This window comes from Symphodus melops, assembly GCF_947650265.1.
Source record: "Symphodus melops genome assembly, chromosome: 7".
In the NCBI taxonomy this organism is placed as follows: Eukaryota; Metazoa; Chordata; class Actinopteri; order Labriformes; family Labridae; genus Symphodus; species Symphodus melops.
Genome location: NC_136697.1, coordinates 7241803 through 7269504, shown reverse-complemented (window position 1 = coordinate 7269504; position 27702 = coordinate 7241803). Strand labels below are relative to the sequence as shown.

The window sequence follows — 27702 nt, the reverse complement described above, 5'->3', positions numbered from 1 at the left end:
GTATTCGATAAACCAGGTCAGATCCTCCTGTGAACACACCAGCTGCTCACACACACACACACACACACACACACACACACACACACACACACACACACACACATGCACACACACAAATACACAACCAATATCTGGCTCCAAGAGCCCTTGAAGTCACATACACACCACAAGCAAAAAAAGCTGTTTTTACAACATAAATTAAATGTTTACAGCCTGTTACAAACACACAATAGGTCAGATTTGCTCGTTTTCAGAACCACACACACTGTCGGGGTGATTTGTGCTGCATTTTGATTTTATGAACAATTAGTGTTATCCATAGTAAGGGGCGCAGTTGACTGACAGGTGGGGCACAATGTAAAGTTTTGTCAGGAGGCTTAAAACCTGCCTCAGATCCAGCTCCAGATGAGCAGAGCATATTTTGGTGACCCAACCCAAGTCCCTCCTGACTGAGCTACTGCCACCAGAAATATGTTTAGTTTGATAAATCTCTAGAATTATAATTTCCTTATATTTTAGTTGTTCTATTTTTGTTAATAATTCATGAATATTATACACACTGCTCTGTCCTCATGAATCTACATTTGTGGAGGAATTGTTTGGCCTTAATAATCAGAATACTGTTCATCATTTCAGTTTTTATTTATTATTAAAAGGTGACTTTTCTATACATTTTGAAAGAAACTTTCAAAAAGAGCACTTCTTGTCACTAAAGTCACGTGGTTGAACCCCGGCGCAGCCTGATATGTCACATGTTTTTGTTTTTGTTTGAGCTTGGATGTGATTGGATGGCCAAGCAGTTGCCTGACTGAACGTGGCTTCACCTCAGGCGTGCACGTGAAGGTAGACGGCTACCTGCATAATCTGTCATTACGTCACAAAGCCGGAAGCACAAGCAGTAGTGGTTTGTACTTCAAAGTAAGAGCAGACTTGTTCCTGAGGGAGGATTATGAAGAGCTACTGAATGACGAATACTTCTCAACGAACTGTTATATCTGGTGTGTTATAAATGTACAAATCTTATCTGCCATGTATAAACCCATCAAACTTTGTCAACTGTGCTTGACTAAAAGTTTTACTCTGAAGGTCCGGACCGGAACCACAGCAGCTCACTGTGAGTGAGTTTTGATGACAAAGTAGGAAGTTTGGGGAAACAGCATGTTGCATACTGTCCGGTGTTTGATGACAGCTCTTCTCTGAGGTCTCTGTAGTCTCACACAGTCCAGACACGGCTCAGTCCTCCTCCTCAGACTGTTCCTCTGCCGGTAAGAACATCTGTCTGCGAGCCGGGTCAGACTCACCGCCAAACCCCGCCACGACATGTTCTCATTGTAATTACTGTGGCTCGTTTGGAACAGTGTTATCGCGATAACATCGTCATAATCCATAATACACTGTTTGTTTTAAATCAGAGTACAGTTCGGCCCAGCGCTGTTTGTTGTCAGCTGTTTCCTCATCTGTCAATCAAACTGTCATCAGAACACGTCTGCACCTTCAGCACCTGTGCGCGTGCCAGAGGGCTCTCTGTAACCTGTCCTATTGGTATTGTGTTAAAAAAAACATTGGGGATCACTAACAGCTGGATGTTACACAGTTATTTTGCAGTCTTACTTTATAGTAGTCCTACAGCTGAGCACCACAGTGTGCTCAAAACACACACACACACACACACACACACACACAGAGACAAGTGTGTAGTTGTGTTTAATTGAAGCTTCATCAGGACTGGTGAAGGTCTCTCACGTGATGTTTGCACCTCAGTGTGTGAATGCTGAAATCTGATTTTGCTCACAGTTTATTAACAGATTCACATGTGACATAAAACTGCAGAATCTGACGTGTTTTTCAGCTCTGTGGGCTTCAGCTTCCTCCTGCTTTGTGATTGTGAAATGCAACTTGGGAGATTGAGTAGTTTCCTCATCCTTTTATGCACAGGCTGCGGACCATATTATACATAAGATAGTGTTTATAGTCGAGTGTGAACAGAAAGTCAGTGTGGATTTTGTCAAGTCTTTTAATCATGATTCAGTCAGCAGCGTGTGAGGCAAAGAAGCATTAATCAGTTAAAGCTTATTATTTAGATATTTAGGAGGGTTTTCTTTTCAAACTATAACCCACTTTATATACACATTACTCCTGTTTTGTTCACTTATACTTGTTGTTTATCCTTTTCTGTTCTGCAAGGTTTAAGCAACCTGGCCCCAAATTCTCCTGCAGGATTAATAAAGTTCTCTCTTCTCTTAAAGGTCACACATAATTAAGTTTTACCAACATGTGTCTCTAACAATGAGACTTCAGTAAGTTTGTTTCAGGTGTTAACAAACTATCAAATGTGAACGGATGAAAGTGTCTTTCCTTCAGTGAGCACTTGAGGCAGCCTACAAAACCCCTGAAAGTCCCATAAACAATTTATACCCAAGAAATATTTCATAGTTATAATGTTATAAAAAAAAAAAAAACAGAATTTGGTCTGAAAAGCCCATTTCTTCACCATTTTTTATCATGTTTTAATTTTATGAAGGGCACAAGTTATGCTTCATTAGAGGTGTGACTAAGTGGAGTGTTTATAACAACAGCGTAAGGCTCACTTTAGCTTCCTCTCTATGTCTCATTCTAGGTTCAAGGAAAGTTGGGTAGAGACAGCATGGCGGCCATTGTTTAGCTTGATAAGGCTTTTTCAGAAACCAAAGTGTGATGTGTCAGTAAACTGTGTTTCTCCTCTTTCAGGTTCACAGCATGGCGTGCTGGGAGATTCAGGTGATGTTGATGATGCTGTCTGTCTTCATCAGCAGCGGTCAGGGGAAGAGGGACCAGGTGGTCTACTGCTCAGGTGAGTCTTAAGGTGGAGTCACACCAGGAAAGTCCTGAAGTTCGGACCAAATACAATGGTCCGAACTTAAACCACGTGTGCAAAGATCGTGCAATCATTGGATAAAAAGATCAGGGGCGGTAATGACAAAATGAAAGTAAATAATCATGGAGATCTTCCGTGCTGGACTCACTACTCTGGTATTGAACATTTAGAGCAACAATCTGTTTAGTACAGGTACGAAAATATTCTAATGTGTAAAAAAATGTATCTCTGAGCAATCAACCGATAATGATGGCCGAGGTTATCAATGAAGTGTGTGACACAGAGGAAAGGAGGATCAGACTGCAGCGGGGAAAAATAACAAGAAGTGAAAAATCACTGCAGCTGTTCATAGTCTGTGTGATTTAAATGTATTGGACAATAAAAGAACAGAGCGATGAAACACCAGTGAAAGTGTCTGAAAGATAGACTAAAGATTACCTCCGCGTCTTATATCAAAGAAGAACACTGTGCTGCTAACTAAATTATTTCCCTTAATGCGCGAGGCTACGGGAGCCTGTTGTGTCCAAAAAGGTGTATGATTTTTAGAACTGGGTCGGACTGGTCGCTTTCACACCTCAAACAAACCGTACCAGGGTTCATTTGGAAGTGAACCGAGACCACCTCTTTGGTCTCTTGGTCCGGCTGTGTGGTGCGCACTAAACAAGGTAGGTGTGAATACACCTTAAAGTCGACTTATTATGCTGAGGACGATGGCACTACTTTCATGTGATTCATTTCACCAACACTTCACTGCTGTTCATCATGAGCTCTTTAAAAGATCAGTTCTGTACCTGCTGACGTTACCTGAACTCCTACATCTGGTCTTAAAGTGTTTCCTCTTTTTCTCCCAGCATGCAAAGCGATAGTGGATGAACTGAACTACTCCATCAGTCAGGTGGACCCGAAGAAGAACATAAACGTGGGCGGCTTTAGGATCAACCCTGATGGGACCATGAAGGACAAGAAGGTAACAACACACTGACCTTTATCTGCTGCAGACTCGCTGTTGTTATTGGCTCATCGAGCTCTAAGGCTGTGTCACACAATCACAGCACGCTGCTGTTTACTGTCACACCATCCTCAGTCCCTCCAGAAGGTCGCCATGTCGCGATCGCAACAATTCACGCAAATTCAACCAATCCCCACGATTTCTGGGCGACCTTGCTATTTTTCTGAAAATTTGAACAATCAAAATAATTTTCCCCGCAACTTTCACCTATCAGAGTAGTCCCCAGCTAAAACAGCGAGCTATATGTCACCAAAGTTTAGTGACCACGGGCCAAACTCACTTCCTGTTTATCTGCACTCAGGAGAGTGAGCATGAAGCGTTTGAGCGCTGATAAGAAAAGTGCTGCTGGTCCGTCCTGTCTCCATGACAACAGTTTGTTGACAAAGTGCTGCTTCGTAGCTGAAACTGCTCCGTCACTTTGTACTGCATGTTTAATATTTGAGATGGTTTTTTAACCCAGCAGACACGGAGCAAAGACGATCAGGGTACAAGATACGATCTGAAGGAAGATATAAAATACAGAGAATATCTGTTGATATATGTTGAAAAGAGGAAACGTGAAGTGTGACCTCAGTGAGTGAGGCAGATGAATATGCTTCACAAAGTAAAACGCTCTGCTCAGGTTAAAATATCGCTCAATCAAATAATTGACATGAAACTATTTTGCAATTTTTGCTTCCTGCTGCAATTTAATTGCAAAATTGCAAAAAGAAACGCTAAAAACATCGTAACATGCGTTGCAATTTTTTGGAAAAGCTGCCGCGAATTCAGGCATTTTTGGCCACGACAATCCCCTAAATGTCTGTCCTGCAGGGACTGCAGGTGAAACCTGCTGATTCTTTGTCTGGCTCATGAATGATTTAGCTTTCACTGTATGAACCATGGACGTAGTCTCAGAGACTGTGTGACTAATTGGTTTCTGAAGAGGCGTTATGAAGCCCAACAATGGCGGCCGCCATATTGGAAATGCGTTTTAACATACTTACTTCAGGTTAATCAAGAAGTATGCAAAGAGCTGAGGCTGGCTGAATAAAACATTTGCTCTCAACACGCCTATCTGTGTCGAGAGCAAACATATTTCAACAATAAAGACTCTCTGAGACGCTCTTTTTATACCCAATCATGTAGCTCACCTGTTGACAGTCAAACTTATTAACTGTCAGATCATCAGGTGTCTTTCTTTAAGCTCTTCACAACTCTTCCAGTCTTTAGTTGATTTAAGGTTTCTTGATGTCTTTGTACATTCATACTGATTCAGCAACAGCGTAATCTTGGTGTCCCATTGTCTCTGAGTTTGTATTTCACTGTTGCAGAAGTGTAGAGAAACAGCAGGAGCTCCACACACACACACACACACACACACACACACACACACACACACACACACACACACACACACACACACACACACACTCTAATAGGGCTTTAATGCTTGATGAAAACTCCTAAAAAACTCCTGTGCTGTATGTGTGAAGACACATTTTTCCCTCTGACTTCACCCGGAGGTTTTCCTTCCAGACCTCTGGTATTTCTTCTGCAGTCTGGCCAAATGAGCTGATGTTAGTGCACAGCAGGACAATTCACCTCCAGCCAAAGGGAGAGGACTCTTAACCCCAAGTTGCTCCTTCTGCTCTGTTGGCGGTGTATGAATGGGAGTTACTTCTGATGATCACTTTTCATAGCAGCCTCTGTCATCAGTGTGTGAATGTGGAGGTGTGACCTGCTGTGAAAGCGCTTTGATGAGTCCAAATCTATTTACTATTTACTGTGTTACTTCATCTGCTTTTTTACGTCTTAGCTTGCACCCCCTCCTGTCTGACAGAGGTAGGTGAAAACTGCTTCTGACATGCACGCACACACACACACACACACACACACACACACACACACACACACACACACACACACACACACACACACACACACAGTGCTGCTCTGCACACCCTGTGTCCCCACTCTGAACGTGTTACAAAGGTGGGAACACTGTCCCCCCAATCACGCCCTGATGACTTTCATAATGAAGGACAAACGCACACTTGAACTGGTATCTTGAACAATGCGAAAGATGGTTTCCTTCTCCTCTGTCCTGAGCTCACCAAAACCAGAATTATAAACTTTAGTGCAATTCTAGTAATAATCAAACGATAGTGAAATCAGTTTTGGCAACAAAAATGGAAGTCTTAGGCACGCAATGTTGTGCGTCCAAAATTAACTTAAATCATTTTTTTTCACATTAAGTTTCACAAAAAAATCTTTGAAATGCTTATTGCCAACCTTTTAGTGCAATTTAGACGATGTCCCCTCTTCTTCTGTCCATCTGTCTGAAAGAGACGCTAATGTAACTTTAGCGTCTTTAGCTAAAAGGACCTAAAGGCAGAAGGCCGAATTTATCCCTGTTCTCTGGTTGCAGCTTATAGTTAAACATATTAAACATATTAAACATAAATAATATATATGAGACTATTTTTTTATTATCAATCATGAAAATTGTAAAAAAAAAAAAAAATGCTTTAGAAAGGTGCTAAAGTATTAAAATTGTTGACACCCTTAACCTCTTAAACATCTCACATCCTCATAAGCTGTAATGTGCTTTTATAAAAACACAGGAATGAGTGAGTAACACAGGAAAACATCAGAGGATAATTCATTATCAGTCTGTCACTCCCTCGGACCCTCCTGAGCTCACATGAACTTTAAAAAATATCTGTTTGATTAATCCAACACTATATGTTTTTAACACTGGGATCACTTTTTTTTGGGGGGGGGGGGGGTTAGTTTCTCCTGATACCCTCCTCCTCTTCCTTGCCCTGAGCTGACACCCTCCTCCACCTGTTGCTTTGTTTCTCCATCAAATGTTCCTGAGCTGCAGAAGAAGAAACCTTGATCCCTGCCCTCCCGCTCCGTCCTTTCAGCAGCGTTTGACCCGCTCTGAATCGCAGAGGGAGGGCTGTCACAGCTTAAGAGCCATCAGGGAGGAGGATTTGCAGGTTTTAAGTCTCTGCTCTTTGGCCCCCTCACAGTAGGACTTCCTGGGATCATGGAAACAAAAGTTAAACCTGCTTGCAGAAACAATGACACATCTCAGGCCTCCAAAGACATTGAACTTAGATGGAGCGCGGAGCTGGTCTCATAGTGACGGAGGGAAGTCATGCATTGAGAATGAGAAGATGCACAAAGGCGGGCTGACACACTGACACATGATATCACGGAGCAGGATGAGACGCTCACATCAGGTTTCATACAGAGAGAAGAAAAGTCTGACACTCTTCTCTCTGACAGGGAGATAACACAGGATGTGGTTAGCCTAGCTTAGCATCAGATTTTAGATTGGATCTTTAACCGACAGAGAGAGTGGAGGAAAGATCGCACACAACAGGAAAATACTTCAAACGTCTGAGCTGTCCACCCTCCAGCCTCTCCCAGTTTGTTTAATAATCGTCGATCAGTTGGAAGTCAATGAGGGCGCATGTCCTTGTTACCGTGGTGACAGTGTGAAGCTCTGTACATCCTGCAGAGTTCAAACATCCAGCAGCACTCTAAGCTCACAGGTCATGTTGGTTTAGTCTTTCTGCTCTAAGGGGCAGGCACACACTGGGACTATTTCCTGACAAACTGCAGTGTATTCATCCGCCCGGTGCTCTTCAGTCCCTGCGGTTTACTGTTGGTTCATAGAGGTGGGGAGTGCAGAGGTGTGAGGTCACAAAATGAGCCCTGTTGTAGAAACAGTGTCATTCACAAACGACAAACTTACAGCCACACACACACACACACACACACACACACACACACACAGTCAACATGTGACGGCTCAGAGTCACTGGTAACTGTGCAACACAAGTGATGTCATGCACGAACGCTCAAGTGATCAGGGCAACAATTCCACCTCTGCAATCTCTTGAAGGTCTCGTTTTCAGCTTGTTCTGGTTTTAAATGCTCTATAGTGTGGTTTCCAGGTGTCTTGTGCGTTTAAGCACATCTATGTGCAAAATGTTAAAGTCCGCAGAAACATGGCTTCTCCTACGTCCTCCTTTTAGCAGTAGCTGCATGTGGTCCCAAGCCCCCCTTGTTAAAAATTGAAGAGTGATATCACACTGCGATGATGTCACTGATCCAAGCGCGTTGGCTCGTTGTAGAAAGCACAAGCTCATGCTGCTTCACTCAGAACAACAGTCTGCATTCCCAATATGGTAAAAAGGACGTAACATTTCCGACAACCGTGCAGAACGACTGACTGATTATGAGAGAACGCTTCGGCCAACCAATCAGAGCAGACTTGGCACATGTGGGGACCCTGAGCGTGGGGGATTCTGAAGCGTTAGAAATACAAGCAGATGAGACGGGCTGCATGAAGCAGCAGTACATGAAAACAGACACCTTTTACGAACATTAGCGATTGTGAACACATTTCATTTATTTAACCTTCATTTATCCAGGAAAAGTCCCATTGAGGTTATTAAAAAGGGAATCTTGCAGAAGTCACAAAATACAGACAGCACTTCAAATGAAACGGTGCCATGTAGTGCATTGGTCAACATATAAATTATAAAACCCTAAAAGAGCATAATATGGTACCTTTAAAATAGATCATCTGTAAATGAAGACATTCTGTGACTTTTCTGAAGACAATTAGAGTGATTTCTTTTCTTTCTTATTTTTAACCTGGATTAATACAAAGAGGAAACTTCTTTATAAATGGTGAAATTAGGTAATGTGTATAAAGACTGCACAATAAACTGGAAGTAGGTATTGTTGATGCGTTGCTATGGAGATATCGGATGTTGTACAGTGCTGTGTCATGTATTGCTTTCTGCTTTTTAATGGATTAATATTGTATTGTGGAGGAACTGGATGCTGCTGTATTGTATTTTCATTTCTAAAGGGTAGTGCCTTTAGTTTAGTAATATTTTTACATCATATTGTGAATTTTACTGTTGAGGTATTTAATGCTTGTTATGTAAGGGTGGTTATGTAATGATGTGTAGCTGCATCAAGTGTATGTTTTCATTTCTTTGCAGAGTCCTTGACTGTGTTGTAAGACAGAGTAACAGGGACACGTTAAAGGAAGAACATTTCTAAAACGTCAAGATTAAAGTTGTAAATTTAACAGAATAAAGCTGTAAATGTGCAAAAAATGCACTAGCTGTTTGGAGATTGTACCTTCATGACATCACAAAGGGCAGTAACCCCTCCCCCAGGTGGGTGACACTCCCAGTTCTGCCCTCTGAGTCTGCCTTCTTACCGTAAACAACAGGGCACAACCGAGAAAGCCCGAGCCCTTGAAGAGGGGTGTGGTCAGACACAGCTCATTTACATATTTAAAGCTACAGACACAGAAACAGCCTGTTCTGAGCAGGGCTGAAATAGAGGGGTTTATAGACATCATCAAATACAGGATCAGAGTGGATTTACAACAAGACACTTTCAAACTAGAGCTGCACAAATACTACTTTTTTGAAAACTGAGTACAAGTATTACATTTGAGTACTCATTGATACTGAGTGAAGTTAAGAGTGCTTATTAATGCCACTAAAATGAAGGCAAAACTTAGTTTTTAAGATGATAAAAGACAAACAGACAGACACTGACAAGCAGGCACACAGAAATAAACATAGGTACTTTGGGTTGAGTACAGTTGCAAACGTGGTGTCTGTGACCTCAGCCGATACCAATACTGGTAGCTCACGAACTTAAACTAAAGTACTGGCCCAAATGTGCACATTTTGCAATGACAGTAGGAAACCTCCCTCACGAGTCCCCATCTGACAGCACCCATCGCATGCATTATTGCAGTGAAAGTCAAGAAAGAAATATGAAGAGGAACTACACGACCACAGGAAAAAACAGACCCGAGGATCACCACGAACAGGAAACCAGTGGAGCCAGGATATCAGAGCGACCTGTCTGATGAGGCCCTGTTGGTGAATATGTGTGAAAAGAAGCACAAAAACAATAGATGAAGTCAAAAATCACCAAGATATAATAATATGTACAAACAAACCTTTCTTTATATTCCACACTCCTAAATTAAACATTTTACAAATGATGCATATTGAGACTCAATTCAGCACTTTTAATATTACAGTAATAGTGTTAATATAGTATACTTTTTTTATTATCTCTGAAAAAAAACCATGCACACTAAGTGCTAAGCATTACAAACTGATGAACAAATCACAACGTTTCAGTCCCTTTGTCAAGTCTTTTTAAAGGTCACTAAATGAATTGAAGAAATAATAAAATGTCTTGCAATCAATACATTATGAAACAACTAGTATGCAGTATTGATGTAGTGAACTTCCACTTCTCTGAAATCTGGGATGAAGTGATGGTCGTAAAGCAGGACTGTGTCCAAAAAACCACGCAGCTTCTCTCGTTGAATGATTTAACCAGCAGCTAAATGAGTCAGTCTACAGTTCAGACATCAGGGTTATCTTCTCAACGAGTCCGGCCTTGTAACAATAGAGCTGTTTCCTCGTCTCTAATGATGTCATAATCATCATTATTATCATTATTATGAATATTTATACCAGGCTGATCATTGGCCCGCAGCAGCAGGACAATAGACTGAGGTCTCTGTCCACAGCAGTTTAATAATGGTCGCCTGTCCAATGGGAGCTGAAAAGAGGAGCGCATCCTGAGAAGCCTTTTCTCTGCCCCCCCCCCCTTCCCCACTCACACACACACACACACACACACCCCTCACTCCATTCTTCAAACAGCGCTGTGACTGACAGCTCCTTTCACAGCGCTGAGACTGGCAGGGCTTTAGCACCATTCTGTATCCTGGCATGATAATGACTCAGACCAGAGCTGAGCCGGACCAAACCAAAAGAGGGGGGGGGGGGGCTTTTTAATGTGGTTTAGATTAGACTGAAGTCTCAGTTTAAGTTTAAATGTCAGCAGAGATCAGTCTCGTAAAAATCTGAATTTAATGCAATAAATTTGAAGCATTGATGATGTCAGGCTGTTACCCTGCTATACTTATATTTTAGCTTTTAGTTGGAGACCTGAGCATGATGACCCTGATCTTTGTTTTGATGCATGAAGCTGACGTTATCTCTCAGGTGCACTCAGATGAATTTGGGAATATTGAACAAGAAAAAAAAGAAAACCCACAGACTCTACATGTTGGACTCAGAGAGGACGTGATGCAAACACAGGTGTAATGTAACTCATTCTTTGGCTGTGTAGGACTCCTAAGTTCTGTTTATTTGGGTCATGGTGTCAACATAGATCGTTGCGTGGTGTCATCCCTCATGGAGACAGGAAACAGCCTCACAGACGTGCAGTGAAGAGCGTCTGCTGGTGTCAAAGTCATCAGGACAGAGTTTGATTGACAGGTGAAGCTCATCGTCATTGGCCTGTTTGACCTATGGCCGACAGAGACCGCCCTCCGACCGTTGACCCTGTGCTGTAACACTTCCTGTCCACAGGTCGACCGACTTCCTTCCTCTCTGCCCCCCTCCCCCTCACATTTTGAGCAGAGAAGAAGAGCAGATTTCACCTTTGAGAAGGGGGGGGGGGCTGAATGAGGGTTGCACTTGGCTTCCCTCTACTCAGGAAACCACTCCCCCCTTCTTTGACTCCCACTCAGAGGTGTAGGAACCCTCCCTGCCCTACTCCTTTGTGCCCTCTTCACCCCCTCCTCACCCCCACACCTCCGGGTGTCACCCCTGTCACTGATCTCTTCCGGGGCTGGGGGGTGCTGCACTCTGCACCTGTGCTGACCCGTCTAGACGAGAGGACGGCTGTTTGTTCTCTAAAGGAGAAGAGGAGGAGGAGGAAGAGAGGGAGGAGGAGGAGGAGAGAGAAATAGGAGCAAAAGAGGAAGATACAAGGGAAAGGGAGGAGGAAGATGGACAGAGAAAGTTGTGACAGAAGAGGGAGAGAAAAAAGAAAAGAGAGTGGGCAATACAGGTAGAGGGAGCTGGTAGGGAAGGAGAGAAGAGAAGTAAACAAGGGAGAGAAAGAGGAGGTGGAGGAGGACAATGGAAATGGTTGAAGAGAGGGTGTTAAAGATTAAAAAAATGAGAGAAGGAAAGAGGAGAGGGAAGGGAAGAAGTAACAAGGGAAAGTGAGAGGACAAAGGAAAGATGCACGGAGGAGTAAGAATAGGGGAGAAGTGAGAGGTGGAGGAAGTGTAGTGGGACAGTCAGAGTGAGAGAGGAGGAAGAGTAAGTAGACAAGGAGGTGAAGGAGAAGAAAGGAAGAGGAAAGAAACAAGTGAAAGAGAGGAGGAGGGGGAGGAAGAAAGAAGAGAGTCCGGAAAATAAATGGGTGAAGGAGAGGGATAAACAAGAAAGAACAAAAGGGAGAGAAGGTAAAAAAAAAAAAACTAAAACTGGAAAGAAAAGACAGAAAAAGAGGCTGGAGAGAGGAGTAATGAAAATAAAATGGGAGAGGAAAGCAGGGACTGTGAGGAGAGACAGCAAGGATGAAGGAGAAATAAACAAGGGAGAGAGAAGTGTAGGAGAGGATGCAGGGTGCAGGAGAAGGAAGAGGAGCAGGATGATGGGAGAAGAAAAGAAGGAGCAGGGGGAGGAGGAGCGCAGAGGTTGGGTGGGGGGGATCCTGCTGCAGGTTAAAAGTCAGAGTGTGTTTGTGAAGAAGGAGAAAACAGCGGAAGCAGGAGGTCACCCTGCTGACCCCCACTCACACCAACACATCCCCTCTTTCAGGGGTGCTGCTGTTTGGTTTCCATAACAACAACAGAGTCACACACGTTCAACATGTTTAATATGATTCTTTTTTTTTTTTTTTTTTTTTAAGCCTCTCTCACTTTTCTCGCTCTGTCTCTGCCTCCCTGTCTCTCCGCGGTGCGTTCAGGTGCCTCTGGCTCGCTCACAGACTCACCTGGCCGAGCTCCTGGAAGGTGTGTGTGACAGTATGAGTGACTACGCCCTGCACGTGGACCCGGACACACAGATCAAGGACTACAGGAGGTTTGCACCACGCAGTGGGGGAGGGGCCGGCGCAGACTTCCCGGACTTTAAAAACTTTCAGTTCGACGGCCCCGAGGCGTCTGGAGCGCTGAAGTTTGCAGTGAGTGAAACATTTAGAATATAAAGTTCAGAGGGTTTTTTTTGACTCGTATAAGGAGTTTGATTCTGTGTTTTGGTGCAAAAATAAAGAAGCAGAAGGTAGAAGTTAAACATTTAAAAAAAGAGCACCACTCCTACTGTCACAAACACAATAAATAATAAACACAATTAAAAACAAATAGTCAAAATGTGCAAGGCACGAGCTGTTTGTGCAGGTTTGATTTTCTGATTTATTTAAAGGAACATTACGTCTTTAAATCTGATCATTTAATCATAAAATCAGCAAAGACATATCTCACGTTCCTGTCCAATCAGAGGCTTTCATTTGGGTTTAAAGAAAAGGCTTCATGGTGGATAAATGTTCCAGTCGGACAAAATGTATGAAACTGTTGAATAAAACATGAACATGAATGAATTGAATTATTAGAAAGATTAAGTTTAAAGGTTTGTATTTGTACACACACACACACACACACACACACACACACACACACACACACACACACACACACACACACACACATCCTCTGCACACTGAAGTCAAAGTATGTTTCTGTTTGTTTCTGGTACTTTTGAATAATAGAGTTAAATGTTCGTATCATACACACGATGTACACAGATATATTCAGGAGAAATGATCATGTGCTGCATTCCTGCAGTTCAAACAAAGATAGAGGTGGTCGTGGTTAGTGTGTGTGCCCCATGTGCAGAGGCTGTAGTCCTCCAAGTGAGCGACCCGGGTTCAAATCCAACCTGTGGCTCCCCTCTCTCTCTCTCTCTCTCTCTCTTTCAAAAAAACAAACCTTATAAAACAGATGTAAGCTCAGCGTACAGCTCCTGTCTGTGATTTAAATCAACATGTTCTTTGTACTGTGCTGTTTTTTTGGGGTTTTTTCTATGTAAATGTTGTCGTTCTCTCTCCGATGAGCAGTTCAGGACTCTTTGTGAATGTTTGACTCTCAGTCAGAGAGTTTAAACTTCACATTTCTACTTTGATATTTATAATGTTCACACTGTGTCATAGTCATGGACACTTAAAATCAACGTCACTAACATGATCTCATGTTTTCATGCAGATGTGTCAAAGATGAAGAAACTTTGTGTTAAGACAAAACCACAAATATCTTCCAGGTGTCCTGAGATCAGAAGAAGAAAAAAAAATGTCTGTAAGGTTAAACACAACTTCTGTTATTTAATTTAAAAAGTCCCGAAGCTTAAAACCCCCCAAAGATTGTTGGTCATATTTTAGGTGAACAGATATATATGACGAGTCCTTTCAGCGTTTCATCACGATGCAAACATGTTGATTACTTCTCTCTCACACAGACAGCAGAGGAGTTTATGTTTGTTGCATCTATTTATATTGTATGAATGTGACTGGTATCATATTTAAATCTAAAATTCACAGTTTTTATTGATGTGATGAGGTCAGGATCAAATGTTCTTGTAGTGAAATTCTTGTTTTATTATTATTTACAAATCTGAGAAGTGTGAGAGGAAGGTCTTAACACCTCAGATTTCATCTTTTTTTTGTTGTTCCATAAAATATCTCAATCAAATTTGATGCCATGCTGATTAGTTCTCACGTTAGTGTGTGTGTGTGTGTGTGTGTGTATGTGTGTGTTACAGTGTGAGAGCATCGTGGAGGATCTGGAGGACGACATCATGTCTCTGTTCAGTGAGGAGAGTCAGGACGTGAGAGACGAGTTGTGTAGCAGAGTGTCAGGTAGAATCGCGCACACACACACACACACACACACACACACACTGTCACAGCCACACACACACACACACACACACACACAGAGTGCACAGTGACGTGTGTGCAGCACACACACTCTTCAGACCGTTGACTGTATGACTGTACTCCTGCTGTACAAAAGTGAAGCCAAAACACTTATTGCACATTCACAGTCCGTGCAGTTTTTACATCTTCCCCCTCCTCTCAGAAAAACACTTCAACACATTTAACTTACTGATCATCATCAAACAGAAACAAGAAGCAGACTCTCCAGGGTTTGACTTCTGTTATCGCATCCTCTCACTGTTCCTCCTCTACAACAGAGCCGTCAGACATGATGCTACTCATCCTTTATAGTAAAACATCAAACCATTACAACATGTCGTCTCTCTAACAGCGTTACAGAATAAACTCCAGAAACTGAAAATCATGTTTTATATCAAACAAACATTTAAAAGTCTTCATGTTTATTGTTTGTTTGACTGCAGACGAGTTAACATCTTCACACTGTGTGTGTGTGTGTGTGTGTGTGTGTGTGTGTGTGTGTGTGTGTGTGTGTGTGTGTGTGTGTGTGTGTGTGTGTGTGTGTGTGTGTGTGTGTGTGTGTGTGTGTGTGTGTGTGTGTGTGTGTGTGTGTGTGTGTGTGTGTGTGTGTTTTCAGATTACTGCAGTCGCAGCACACACACTAACGAGGAGTTATAGTTCACATGTGATGAAGAAGAAGAAGCTGTGTTACACTGGGAGGCCTTTAACTGAATCTTATCTGCTTAACCACTGATGTCTTTTTAATAAAGAAAAAATTAAATCATATTACACTGTGCTGTGTTGTGTGTGTGTGTGTGTGTGTGTGTGTGTCTGTGTTGTGTACATGCTGCTGCAGGTTGTGTTGTGGTTATTTCTGATGAACACACTCGCATGAATAAATCACTGATTGAACAGTGTCTGGTGAGTAAATGTTTCACTCTGAGCTGCAGGAATAAAATAAAACCATAGAAAAGATCTGCAGTGTGTCCCCAACTCAGACAGGTGATGAGGCATTCTCTCTTCTGATTGGAGCAGACAGAGCAGCAGTCGGCTGCTGATTGGTCAAATCTCTGATCACGTATGTGCTACAGTCTGCAGAGAGAAAAACCTGCTTAGATCAAGTCTGATGAGTGAAGACAAAGTGGAAGTGCAAACAAACTGCAGTTCCCTGAGCGTCCACTTGAGGCTGTCTGCCAAAGCCAAGAAATCCCCTTTAGGTCCCATATTAAAGAACACATGTCCACACCTTTCCCTGCTGAGCACCTGACCCCCTGCCTGTCCCTGTTAGTGCTGAACCTATGGGTGGCTGCTCCATCTCTCTCCTTCATCTGGAGTCAGGTAAAACTCCAGGGGGAAAAGTCTGACCCCCAGCTCTCCCCAGGTCTGAGTCCTGTTCTGGACGAGGTGACAGAGACCCCCCCCTGACCCGCCTTGGGAGACCCCACCCAGGGCAAATGACTCCATCAGCCCAGCTCCCAGGTTCACAGGGACACAGCAACAGCTCCACCATGATGAGCAGCGATTCTTTGCTAACGTCCATTATTTCTTCATTGTATTCTTGTTGAAGTCTAAACAGACTTCAAACATGGTTCTGTGGCTTGAACACATTGTCATGTTTCTCTCAACTCCTTCCCTCTAGTTTTCAGGAGTGCATGCTTAAAGGCGGCTTCAGTGAGTGATTTAGTGACTGGGATGTATTTGTGTCTGACAGTCACCTGCAGATTGTCTGGTGTAAATGTTGAAGATGGATGAGAGCGTGTTGAGCGTCACAGCAGGTTGTGTTCAGGACATGTGGTCAGTGTCTGCAGAGGATAAAAGAGGCGGGACTTCCTGCTCTCTGTTGTTTCTGTGAGTGTGTTTGTTGAACAGAAACAAAGTTTAGTATCTTCCAGCAGAAAGTTGCCTCTCTGAGCGGCAGCATTAACTTGTATTCTAACAAGATTAAAATATATTTGTCCTGCAGATTAGCATAGTTAAGTGTTTCAGTCTCTGGCAGGCTTTGATCAGCAGAGCGCGGCGAGGCCTCGGCTTGGCCCGGCCGTCCGAGGCCGGGTGTGAAATCGCTCTGATGTCATCCCCCATTCTCCACCTCCTTCAGCTTTCACAGGCCGTAATTATATTTCCGCCACAAAGCCCCCGTCCCCTTCATCCATATTCCAAGTTTGACTGGGAAGCATTTAGAGCCTGTGGACAGATCTCTCAGTAGGGGGAAGGGGGCCAGAGGGGTGCCGGTCTTTGTCTGCAGGAGACACGGGGGGACATCAGGACTCACTGATATGTACTTTTCTTTTCTCCACTCATCTGCCCTTTGCTCCGCCTGCAGGAGAGGTTACCTTAAAGACACCAGGACACAGGGACTCTGGGTAAATAACACCAATTTAAGGTTTCCCTCCTCCACGCTGCAGAACAATCTAGAAAACGAGATGAGCTGTGGGCGAAAAAGTTGCAGAGACTTTTACAATAAGAAACAGCGAATTCTTCTTGTTCCTTTTTCTGTGTTCCGAGCTCACAATCATCAAATGTGCGTCTTTCTTCTGATTGGTTTGTGTTTCTTGTCTCTGAGTAGACGCTTTCACACAGGCACTCCAGAAGATGTCGTGTCCGGAGGCACGAAAAATGTACACGAAGGATGAAGTTACATTGTTTAAAAATATTTACAATATGAAATAAACACTCGTTACATTTACGTCTAGTTAGTGTCAGTGGTGATATGCTGCCTCGTAGTTACTTTAGGTTGTCTACACACTACAGTAACCATTGAGTGACATCACAGACAGTTCCTGTACGTTCCTGTTGTCGAGGTGTGTGTGGACAGTTTGCAGATGTTTTCTAAATATTTGTGTTTTCACTGTTTGCAGCACGTCTAACGTGAATGTCGTTGTTTCAGCTTTTTTTGCAGCACTTTTCGTTCATTTACAGCACATCTCAATTGTTGCATTTGTTTTGGACTTTTGCGTTTGAACTAATATCGTTTCTGAATTTACTGCATGTTTGGCCCAGTGTAAGTCACTTTGGCCGTGGCAGATTAGCTTCCCGTCTGTCACCATAAAATCCGACCCAAAAAGAAAGTTTGGGTTTAGAGTACCCTATATTTAGATTTAGATATTAAGCTTTACTTTGCCATCAGAAAGCCTCATTATTTTCGTACTGTTTCCCTAATGCCACACATACAGTACGTCTCGCTTCTCTTGCAGTAAGGAGACAACAAACACATGTGACTCTAAACAGTTTTTCATTAAGGAGGCTATGACCAACATCTCCTGTGGATAATATTATTTGTAATTACCTTATATGACCTCTCTTTGAAAATACAGAACTATCCCTTTTAACGGATAACAGCGGGATTCAGTTAAACAGGACTGTTTTAAAAATGTTGCAATTGAAAACACTAAAAGTGTTACAAATTCACACGAGATTTAAATGTTGTTAAAGAGTCCTGTCAATAACTCTGACAGTCGAAACGTCTCAGCTGGAAACTCCTCAAAATGTACCTGCTGCACTGTCCTCACCTGCTGCTCTCGACTCACACAGATCATTTGACCTTCATCCAGGTCCCCCCCCTCATTATCACCACCCCCACCTCCCCTTTCTTTGACTGACAGCCTCACACTGAGCAGAGGGCCCAAACACAGCTTCTGCTCACGTCCGACCACGTCTAACATCCTCAGATCATCAGGTCAGGAGAGATCTGAGCTGCTGCTGCTGCAACAACAAGAGGAGTGCAATCTGTGCTGCATTCACTGACACCAGTCTGTGCTGCATTCACTGACACCAGTCTGTGGTGGAAATCATTAAAAACAGGCATTATTCTGGAGTGGAAATCACTGCGTGGGCTTAAGGAACACTTTCAAAAGCTATTGTCGGTGAACACAATTCACCACTGCATTCACAAGTGAAGCTGAAACTCGACCATGCAAAGAGGAAACCGTATTCAAACCACATCCAGAAACACTGCCACTTTGAGGGGGGGATTCAGGTCACTGAGGATGAACTGAGGCGAGGTGGAAAACCTTCTTGTGGTCAGAAGAGACTAAATTGACTTTCTGTTTGGAAGTAATGCACGCCATGTTCTCCAGGCAGCTTGTATCAGTATGTATAATATCAGTATGGGTGTGCATTAGTGCACATGGCATGGGTAACATGCACATAATGTGAAGGCTCCATTAATGTTAAACCACATTCTGTGTGCATTAACAACAGAAGGGCTCCATAAGAGTCCAGGTGATGGACTGGTCTTCCTGCAGTCCTGACTCGTCACCCATTGAAGACATTTGGAGCCCTACGAAAAATTAAATAAGATAAATGAGAGCCTGCACTGAAGACCTGGAACCCTGCATTAAGTAAGACAAACATTTACAAAGAGGTGTTAAAAGAAAAGTCCATGCAACAGAGCAGTAAGCATGACCATGACCCCCCCCAAATAATGTAACCTTTCACTGGCATCATTCACAATGTTCCTCCATGTTTTCTTTAATGTCTCTGCGTAATATCACATTATTTAAATAAAACTTCCAGAAGACTCGATAAATCGACATGATAATAATAAACACTCTCCTGTTTACATTGTTGTTTTTTAATCATCATCAACACCTTAATATAAATTATGTACACAGACCGTTAGCTGCACATGCTCAGTATATTAAACATTATAAACGATATAAAATCAGCTGCTCAGGGACACTTTGTGTGTGTGTGTGTGTGTGTGTGTGTGTGTGTGTGTGTGTGTGTGTGTGTGTGTGTGTGTGTGTGTGTGTTAAGGCATATCTGATAAAGACACAAACATAAAATCTTTCAGAACTGCACAGGCCGTCACGTGCTGCGTTCAAACACATCAGAAACTGCAGATAAAAATAATTTATATTCTTAACAGTCCACATGTTTCATAAATACGAAATAAAATGTTTGTCTTATAACTAGCATAGAAAAAAAATAAAGACCAGCGGAACTGTTTCTGCTACAGTCACGACAACATGACTGCCGAGCCGTGCGGGGCCGAGCCGTGCGGGGCCGAGCCGTGCGGGGCTCAGTCCGCAGACACTCTGATCATAATGAAAGGACGGTGTGTGTGTGTGTGTGTGTGTGTGTCTTTGTTTGTTTGTGTGTTTCTGAACGTGTTTTAGGCACAAAGTTTTTAAGTTAAGAGTCCGTTTTTTGTCCTTTATTTTAACAGACTCGTTTGAATCGGAGCTCTGTCCTCCGACTCAGTGAAAAAAAAACAGGAAAAACAAATAGAACATACTTTAAAGTTATCTCCATCTTTTATCTTTCAGCATAAACAATCCGAACCATTCAAATCAAAAACTGAATCCTGGATCTTTTTTTTTTTTCTTTTTTTTTTGAGAAAAAAAAAAAACTGCTAAAGAAACAATGAATTCCTAAACTCACACACAAACACGCACAAACAGCAGACTTTATTCCACATGAGCGTGTCTGTACCTCACACACCTGCAAACCTGCATGCAGAGGCGTCTCCAGGATTTCTGTTCCCCATGAAATGAGCTCACATTGGCCCCCTCCACCACAACCTGTCAGCCTTGGGAAATGACTATACCTATGTTTCCCTTTAATGACCCATTAAACGATTTAAATGAAGCATGTCAAAATGGTGCTGCTTCAGTTCTTTTTGAAATCGCACATTTTGGATAATATGGGACCTCTTTTATTATTTTAATCATTGACTGTTAAAAACTAGCAACTTTTTTCTTTAAAGGTGTGTAAGAGAAGAAATTGCACAGATTGCACTGTCAACGAAATTGTGCAATTTAGACAATGCAGGAAATTGTTGAAATGTTTATTAATTAAAGACAAAAAATGACCTAATATCGTTGTCTTCTTTTATTTCTAGGTATTGATATCTTTTGATTTTTACAATCTTAGTCGAAAAATTATTCTATTGTATACTTTGTGTTACACCCCAAAAAAATTATTTTGCAGATTGAATTAAACAAAAAAAACATCTTGAACTGTAATATATGAATCTTTAAGCATGTGAATTGTTTTTCAGCCTTTAAAGGGTATTTAAAAATAACAAAACTCACTTTTTACACCATTTCAACCTTTAGACTGTTAGGACTTAAAGAGGAGTCAGTACAACCGTTGTCTTTTTACGCCCTCCCCTGCAGGTGCCCACACACACACACACACACACACACACACACACACTCACACACACTGGAGGCTGTGTATTCACAATGCAGCAGGTAAATCTTTGGATTTCAGCTTTTCATCATCGATAAAGTTGATCAGACACTTCAGGGCTGCAAAGTGGGAGACAGTGTGTCAGTCGTGCCTCTCTAAAAAAAACAACCTCACAGATAAATGTGAAGAGTTATTCGTCTATCTGAACTCCTCCTCCAGCAGATCCTCTCGCTCACTTCAAAAGTGAACACTTTGATTCTGTGTTTTGCTTCAAGCGACAGCTCTCGGTAAATGCTTACATAATGTTCAGGTCTGTTGACGTGGTTCTGACCCCACACTGGACCTGATCTTACTGCACCTCAGACCGTTCACAGGGTCGCAAGCCTGCTGTTTCTACACTTTGATTTTAAAGGCCATGGTTTGTTTTCCACTCGTAATCATTTGACTTCTCATTGTCAAAATACAATTTCTGTCTAATCTACATTTTTTTAAACAGAAAACTCCCTTGATTTTTTTTTTTACAACATTAATCTGTACGGAAGCCCGAAGAGGACATGCATAAATACACTTCTTTTTTAAACTCAATTTACCCGTAATAACAAGTGATACTGTAGTGATAATTTTAGATGTAGCCAAGGGGAGACCAGCATTGTTATTCCCACATAACAAGACTCATTTTTGAGATATTAAGAAAACAATTGAAATGTACTTGTTATCACGTAAATAATGAGAGAAATAAGATCCAGGATGTATGTTCTGTTGGGGCTTCTGTAGCTGAGAAGAAGGTATTGCTCTTTAATTTAAGGCTGAGTTTTACATTGAACATTTTGATGACAAATAATTAAAGTTTTTAGCAGCTGACTCTCAGTGAGTGAATGAGGCCTTTAAATAGAAGCTAACAGATGCTAACATCAGGCTACACGCTAACAGTGACGTGAATAGGTGTGATGACTTAAACCTGAGAGAGCTCAGTGAACAACAGGTGAACTCTGTGACCATCTGTGAATGACGTCATCAACATATCTACAGCCCTGAGGACACACACATACACACAAACAAACACACAGTCTTAAATAGGGATGCTGGTTTCTGAGGAGGTTTTTGTTGCTGCACCAGGTTGGGTTGCTTGGGTTGGTTTTTTTTGTTCGTGTGGGAAGCCGTTATGACCTTTAAATCCCATCCTATCATTAATTATATATATATATATATATATATATATATATATATATATATGTATGTATGTATGTAACAACACTCTTTGTCAAAACCGTAATCTCACTGGTAAGAATTGTAATAAAACAGATTCACAATAACAGTCCCACTATCCACAATTGTAAACATCAACATCATTCGTCCTCGGACTGATTACGTAACCTACCCCCATGTTTATTGTATTGATCTCAATGTCAGATGTGCAAAGTAAAGAAATCGTTCCAGATATCCATAATGCCATTCTGAATATCATAAATTAAAAATGTGACACTTGGGTTGATGATATCTTTCCTTGGAAGAAGTCAGATATTTTGATTGTTTGTTCGGGATAGTACGGAAGCCCGCTGCGGACAGCATCCAAACATTTGATTTTACTTTTTACAGCGTGATGATGACTTATTTTAGTTTGTTTTCTCGGGACCTCAACTTATTCATCTTGTTATCTCAGGATAAAGACGTTTTAAAAAGTTGAGGTCTACAGAAAATGTAGAATACGCTTTATGAAGGTAAAACAAAATAAATACATGAATGTGTGTTCTCTATGGGCTTCCGTAGGATTTGAAGAATAATGTATGAAACTGCTGCATGAATAGTAAAATTGATGTCATCAGTCCACAATTGTGTATAATTAGAATTTATAAATACTGTAAATGTAATTTTAATTCAGGATAATTAAAATTACATTATGGATAGGCATCTGGAATAACATCTGGACATCTGACTTTAAAATTATAACAAAAAGCAATTGGTTTATAGGGAAGTGAAATGAGAGTTTTTCTCTATGAAGAACTCTGTTATCTTAATTTCTGAAATTGAAAGGTAAAAATAACAAATGAATTGTAAAAGTGACGTCATTCACCCTATAGGGAGACTGTGATCGTGGATATTTGAAATGTTCATCTGATGAGGAACAACTGACACAGAGATGTCTCCAATGAAGAATCTAGCAATTAAATGTTAAATCTGCTTGTCACACACACACACACGCACACACACACACACACACACACACACACACACACACACACACACACACACACACACACACACAGTCTTAAATATGATGCTGGTTCTGAGGAGGTTGATCGGGGTCTTAGTCTTATTTGTTATGTCTAGTCGCTGTCGGCCTCGCCGTCTGGCGCGCAGGTGGAGTGGTTGTAGAGTCCCTGCTCCATTAGGTGCTGCGCCAGAGAGTTCTTGTTCCCACAGGTCTTCTTGATCTTGGCACGCTTGTTCTGGAACCAAATCTTGATCTGGGACTCGTTCAGACCGAGATCCTGGGACAGACTCTGCCTCCGCTGCTCCGTCAGGTACCGGTTCTTCTGGAACTCCGCCTTTAACCGGAGCAGCTGCTCCGCCGTGAAGGCCGTGCGGGGCCGCTTGTCGTCCTTGCTTGGAGCAGGGGCCCGCTTTGGTTTCCGGGATCTGGGTCCTGAGGGGGGACATGATATCAGAAACATGTGAGCTGGTGTTTTAGCGTTAAGTGGTGCTCTTTAGCCTTATGTGTCTGGGTGTCATACAGTGTTGAGCTACAGGCCTAAAACTGATTTTGAAGACAGAAAGTGTCCACACACTGCATCTATGTTTATTTTTCAAAAGATCTGTGTCATAATAGACAAATCGATTAGCCTATTAGGCTACAGTAGCCTATAACATCAGAAATATAACATGAGTTCATTTTGTATATTATAAAAAAGATAATATCTGATTGTTTTTATTATAAGGGACTAAACAAAGAGGCATTCGTTAGGATACTTCCCGCCTTACTAATCTGTTGTAACAATGACGACCATTCGACTGTATGTCATCAGTGAGCACGGTCACTCTAGAAGTGACTTTAAATCTCTGAGAGGAATTATCAAAACAAGAGGACGCAATCAGACTCCATTTAGCCTGATAAAATACAGGCTATTTAAACTTTATAAAAACAGACAGCAGTGGTCAGAGGAGCACGAGCCTGTTATTCCACATCATATTTGGAGCTAATTATACTGATGATGTGGGCTATAGGCTCAGGCATGGCATGTAGAAGTACAAAGATTGGGTCTGAACCTGTGGTCTGAGCGCGCTGCTGGTGCCGTCATAAAGACGCGTCAGTCTTACTATGGGCACCATGCGTGATGATGGACGCAGGCTTCAGGGGCATCTTCAGACAATAACTCTTATATTTTTAGTTATAAATAAAACTTTTATGGCAACAATAGGGATGGGCTTCATTGAGATTACAAAACTGTTTACACTGATACTTCATTCCCATAATCCAAAACAAGTCTACCTTTAAACATTATAGTAAACGTTGTATTTCACACATCACAGTCGTTTGTTTGTACACTATAAATCGTGACTTTAAATAAAAAGCCACCACTGTTTTTGTCACACTACATCTAACCCCTGTGTTATTACCTCTTATGTCGCATCACGACTAAAGAAACGACATTTCATTTTTCTGTGCACTGTCTCTGTGTAGGCCGTCATGTTTGAAAAGACAATAAAGCAACACTTGACTTGATGTTTTATGGAGAGGTATTTTTAATATTTGGCCATAACATTTAGTCAAACACCTTTCAGAACACGAAGCTCGGCCTAAAGGGCCTGTAATACTGCGCCTGATAAACGGGAAGACGCAGGCCTAATGATGTATTTATTTAACAACACTGCTGGATACAAATGACAGTTAGTTTAATCAGAGTGATAAATGAAAGATTCCGTCCAGTAGAAAACTTAATATCGGCCTTAAAACCCTAAATGATAAAAGTGACGAGAATCACGTGAATGACTTTTTTTTATAAAACAAACTTTAGTCGTATGTTTTTATCTTTATCTAACATTATCATTTATAGAATACTCAGTTGTTATTTGATATTATAGCTAAGATAAGTTTTGTCTCTTTAAAAGAGAAAACACAATATCCTGAGATGACACAAAAAGTCCAGATTTGAAGGCCAGACGTGCGTCTCTGCGCGTGAGCGCGCGTGTGTGCACGGTGTCTTTATGAGGAGAAGGAGGAGGAGGAGGAAGAGGAGGAGAAGGTTTTTGGGGTGGGGGTGGGGTTATGATGGAGGATGGGGGAGTTAGGCGCCTCTTTCCCTCCCTGTTACCATAGAAACTCAAATTTTCCCTAAAGAAGAAGTTTCCCTATATCCGAAACAATAAAGTTTCTAACACTCAGATCATTTTTTTTTAAATCAAGATGAAGATGAAAACAGTGAACGGATCAAAAGAGTGAGCGCTCCAGTGATGAAGAAGTTAAACACAACAGAACTCAAACAGAGGAGATGTGAACATCGACATATTTTATAACACACGCACACATAGGCTCCATCTTTATAATCATGTTTACACTTTAGCCTACGTAAATGCTATAATGATCTTTAATAATGATCTGTATTTAATCACAGAGCAATAGAATAAAGATCAATACTGTGTGAGTCTTTGTTTGCGGCCTGCAGCTCCTCAAACTTTATCAACAACAATGAAAACTACATTTAGCCCGGATTAAACTACAGTCTGTACCAAGATTAAAGTGCAGGTTATTAGCCAGCTCCTCATCCCGCGTGATCATGTCTCTTTGAGGACATTTAACTAACATATGAATAAGGTTATGTTTTAACAGAGAGCGCGTGAACTCATCCTGACAAAGAAAAAGTCCAAGTGCAGCACGAGCTCACTCCGAAAACAACTCCAAACACAGCTAAAACATTTTCATCATACAGACAACTACTATTAAGATGATGATTTGCACGAGTAGGCTATTTAAACCAGAACGAGGCCGCAGCATAAAAACATGTTTCACTTCATATCTATCTTTTTCTCTGAATCAAACTCATCACGAGATCAATCTTTTCATAAATGACACTTTTGTTGTGATTTCTGCAACAATAAAAAAAAAACTTAAAACAACTTTAATTCGTTACTTTACATCGAATATATTTTTTGGTACCCTCTGGTTCACTTTTTGGACCCCCCCATTGTCAAAAAAATATGCTAATGAAACATCAACAAAGAAATCTGACGAACAATGGCGTTAAACTTGGTTTTACTTCAAATCTGAATATTTCCACTCTTTCTTTCGTTCATTCTTCAGACTAACTTTATGTTTGTTTGTGTGTTGTTGTTGTTGTTTTTACTTAAATCATCCACTCTGGTCAGTATTAAAATGTGATTGACGGTTAGAAAGCTGCAGTTTCAAACGACTTCAACTCGTTTGATTTTTGAAGAAAATGTTTCAGAAGCTTTCGTCGATTAAAAAACGTGTGCAGAGTTCAAAATGTGAAGATGTTCGATAATGCATGATCAGTTACTTGAGTTTTGATGTTGCAATAATCTCTTTGTCAGTAAGTTGATGGGTCTATTTGGGGATGGGGGGGGGTCGTTCATCGAAAAAATAATCAGTTTGTTTCTGCAGAATTATAACATGAAACAGATTTAAAGATTCGGGAAAAAATACATACATACACACACAAAAAAATGTTTCTTTTTTGTGTGGCCTAAATGTGTGATTGGTTCATTGATTTAATTTTAATTGAACTAAAATCATCAGAGTGATAAAGGTTTCCTGACCTGAGGACGGTCGGTCGGAGTACCGGGTACAATAGACCCAGGCCGGCCACAGCATCTGTTTGTCCCCCCGGGTCCTCTCAGCATCCTCCCCGGCCCTCAGCTCCGGCCTGCGGGCTTCACAGTCCGCCTGCTGCTCCTCTGATGACCCCGTGTCCCGGTCCTGGTCCCGGTCCTGGTCCCGGTCGTCTCTCCGCTGCGTGTTTTTGGAGGACTTTGTCTCTTGTCTCCGTATGAACCGTCCAAGACCTCCCCCATCCCGGGCCACATTCCCATCCTTCTTCTGCCGGCCAAAGTCGGGCCTCAGGATGTTGTCTATGTAGAAGTTGGTGACCCGGTGGGTCTGCGGAGGTCCGGGAGGCTGCAGCGGGGACGGTCCGGCCCGGTTCGACTCCTCCTGACCTGGGTCAACCCGAGCGTTCACCTCCATCCTGCTGATCCGGATCAGCTGTTTCCTCTCTGTATCCTCTTTAAAGGATGATAATCCCACCGTGATAATTTACAAAAATGTTTCTTTTAATTCATAAAAATAAAAATGGCGCTGAGCAGAATATTCCTGAGCTGTATCTATTTATTCTCTGAAGATGAGATATCTCCTGTCAAAGTTTGTCCGCGTGCATCCTCTCTAATTATTATTATAACATATTAGAGAAAAAATAAAAAAACTGTTTAATTAAAATAAATCTGTGAGAGCTCAGTCAGTGATGCTGCTCTTATCTTAACTGACTCACAAACACACGCGCTCATACTTTCACTACACATTTTGTTCTCTTTTCTTATTGGCTGACACACCCTGTGATGACGCAGTACTACGGCTTTTTTAGACACGTGCCTTGGACCAATAGGACTGCAGAGCTAAGGTCACATGAGGCTCCAGGAATTCCCTGGAGGCGAAAATTAACCCAATCATCAGTCACCATGTGATGCGTTCAGGGACCCCGGACATGATACAATGACAGAGGTGTTTAAAGTCCACGACAACTTCGCTGCTGCTTGTAAATAAAGTCTGCTCAACATGTTGTAAGCAGATTGCACAGATGGAGCAACGTGATCTGGGGAAAATGAATAAAACTAGCAGACATTAAACACATCATGATGTCCTTCAAAGATAGACTCTCGTGTTTCC

The 27702-nt window shown here is 41.8% G+C and overlaps 2 protein-coding genes across 2 annotated transcripts; one reads left to right on the top strand and one right to left on the bottom strand.

The window, feature by feature from the left end:
* Positions 1-1104: 1104 nt before the first annotated feature.
* Positions 1105-15455, top strand: cnpy1 (canopy FGF signaling regulator 1). The gene is made up of 6 exons (XM_079348667.1): positions 1105-1265; positions 2728-2830; positions 3706-3821; positions 12690-12905; positions 14534-14630; positions 15307-15455. Exons 2-6 carry the CDS (start codon positions 2737-2739, stop codon positions 15345-15347), a joined length of 564 nt encoding a protein of 187 aa, XP_079204793.1. The 5' UTR covers positions 1105-1265; positions 2728-2736; the 3' UTR covers positions 15348-15455.
* Positions 15456-22080: 6625 nt separating this feature from the next.
* On the bottom strand, positions 22081-27283 carry LOC306826466 (homeobox protein engrailed-2a-like). Its single transcript, XM_079347826.1, has 2 exons — positions 26580-27283; positions 22081-23451 (listed from the first exon to the last, which is right to left on the bottom strand). The coding sequence occupies exons 1-2, from the start codon at positions 27004-27006 to the stop codon at positions 23132-23134; spliced, it is 747 nt and encodes a 248-aa protein (XP_079203952.1). The 5' UTR covers positions 27007-27283; the 3' UTR covers positions 22081-23131.
* Positions 27284-27702: the final 419 nt, after the last annotated feature.

Coding starts and splice junctions, on each gene's coding strand:
- cnpy1 (XM_079348667.1), top strand. CDS start 2,737: ATGGCGTGCTGGGAGATTCAGGTGATGTTGATGATGCTGTCTGTCTTC. Junction 3,822..12,689: donor GGACCATGAAGGACAAGAAG/GTAACAACACAC, acceptor CGGTGCGTTCAG/GTGCCTCTGGCTCGCTCACA. Junction 12,906..14,533: donor CTGGAGCGCTGAAGTTTGCA/GTGAGTGAAACA, acceptor TGTGTGTTACAG/TGTGAGAGCATCGTGGAGGA.
- LOC306826466 (XM_079347826.1), bottom strand. CDS start 27,006: ATGGAGGTGAACGCTCGGGTTGACCCAGGTCAGGAGGAGTCGAACCGG. Junction 23,452..26,579: donor CTCCGACCGACCGTCCTCAG/GTCAGGAAACCT, acceptor GTCCCCCCTCAG/GACCCAGATCCCGGAAACCA.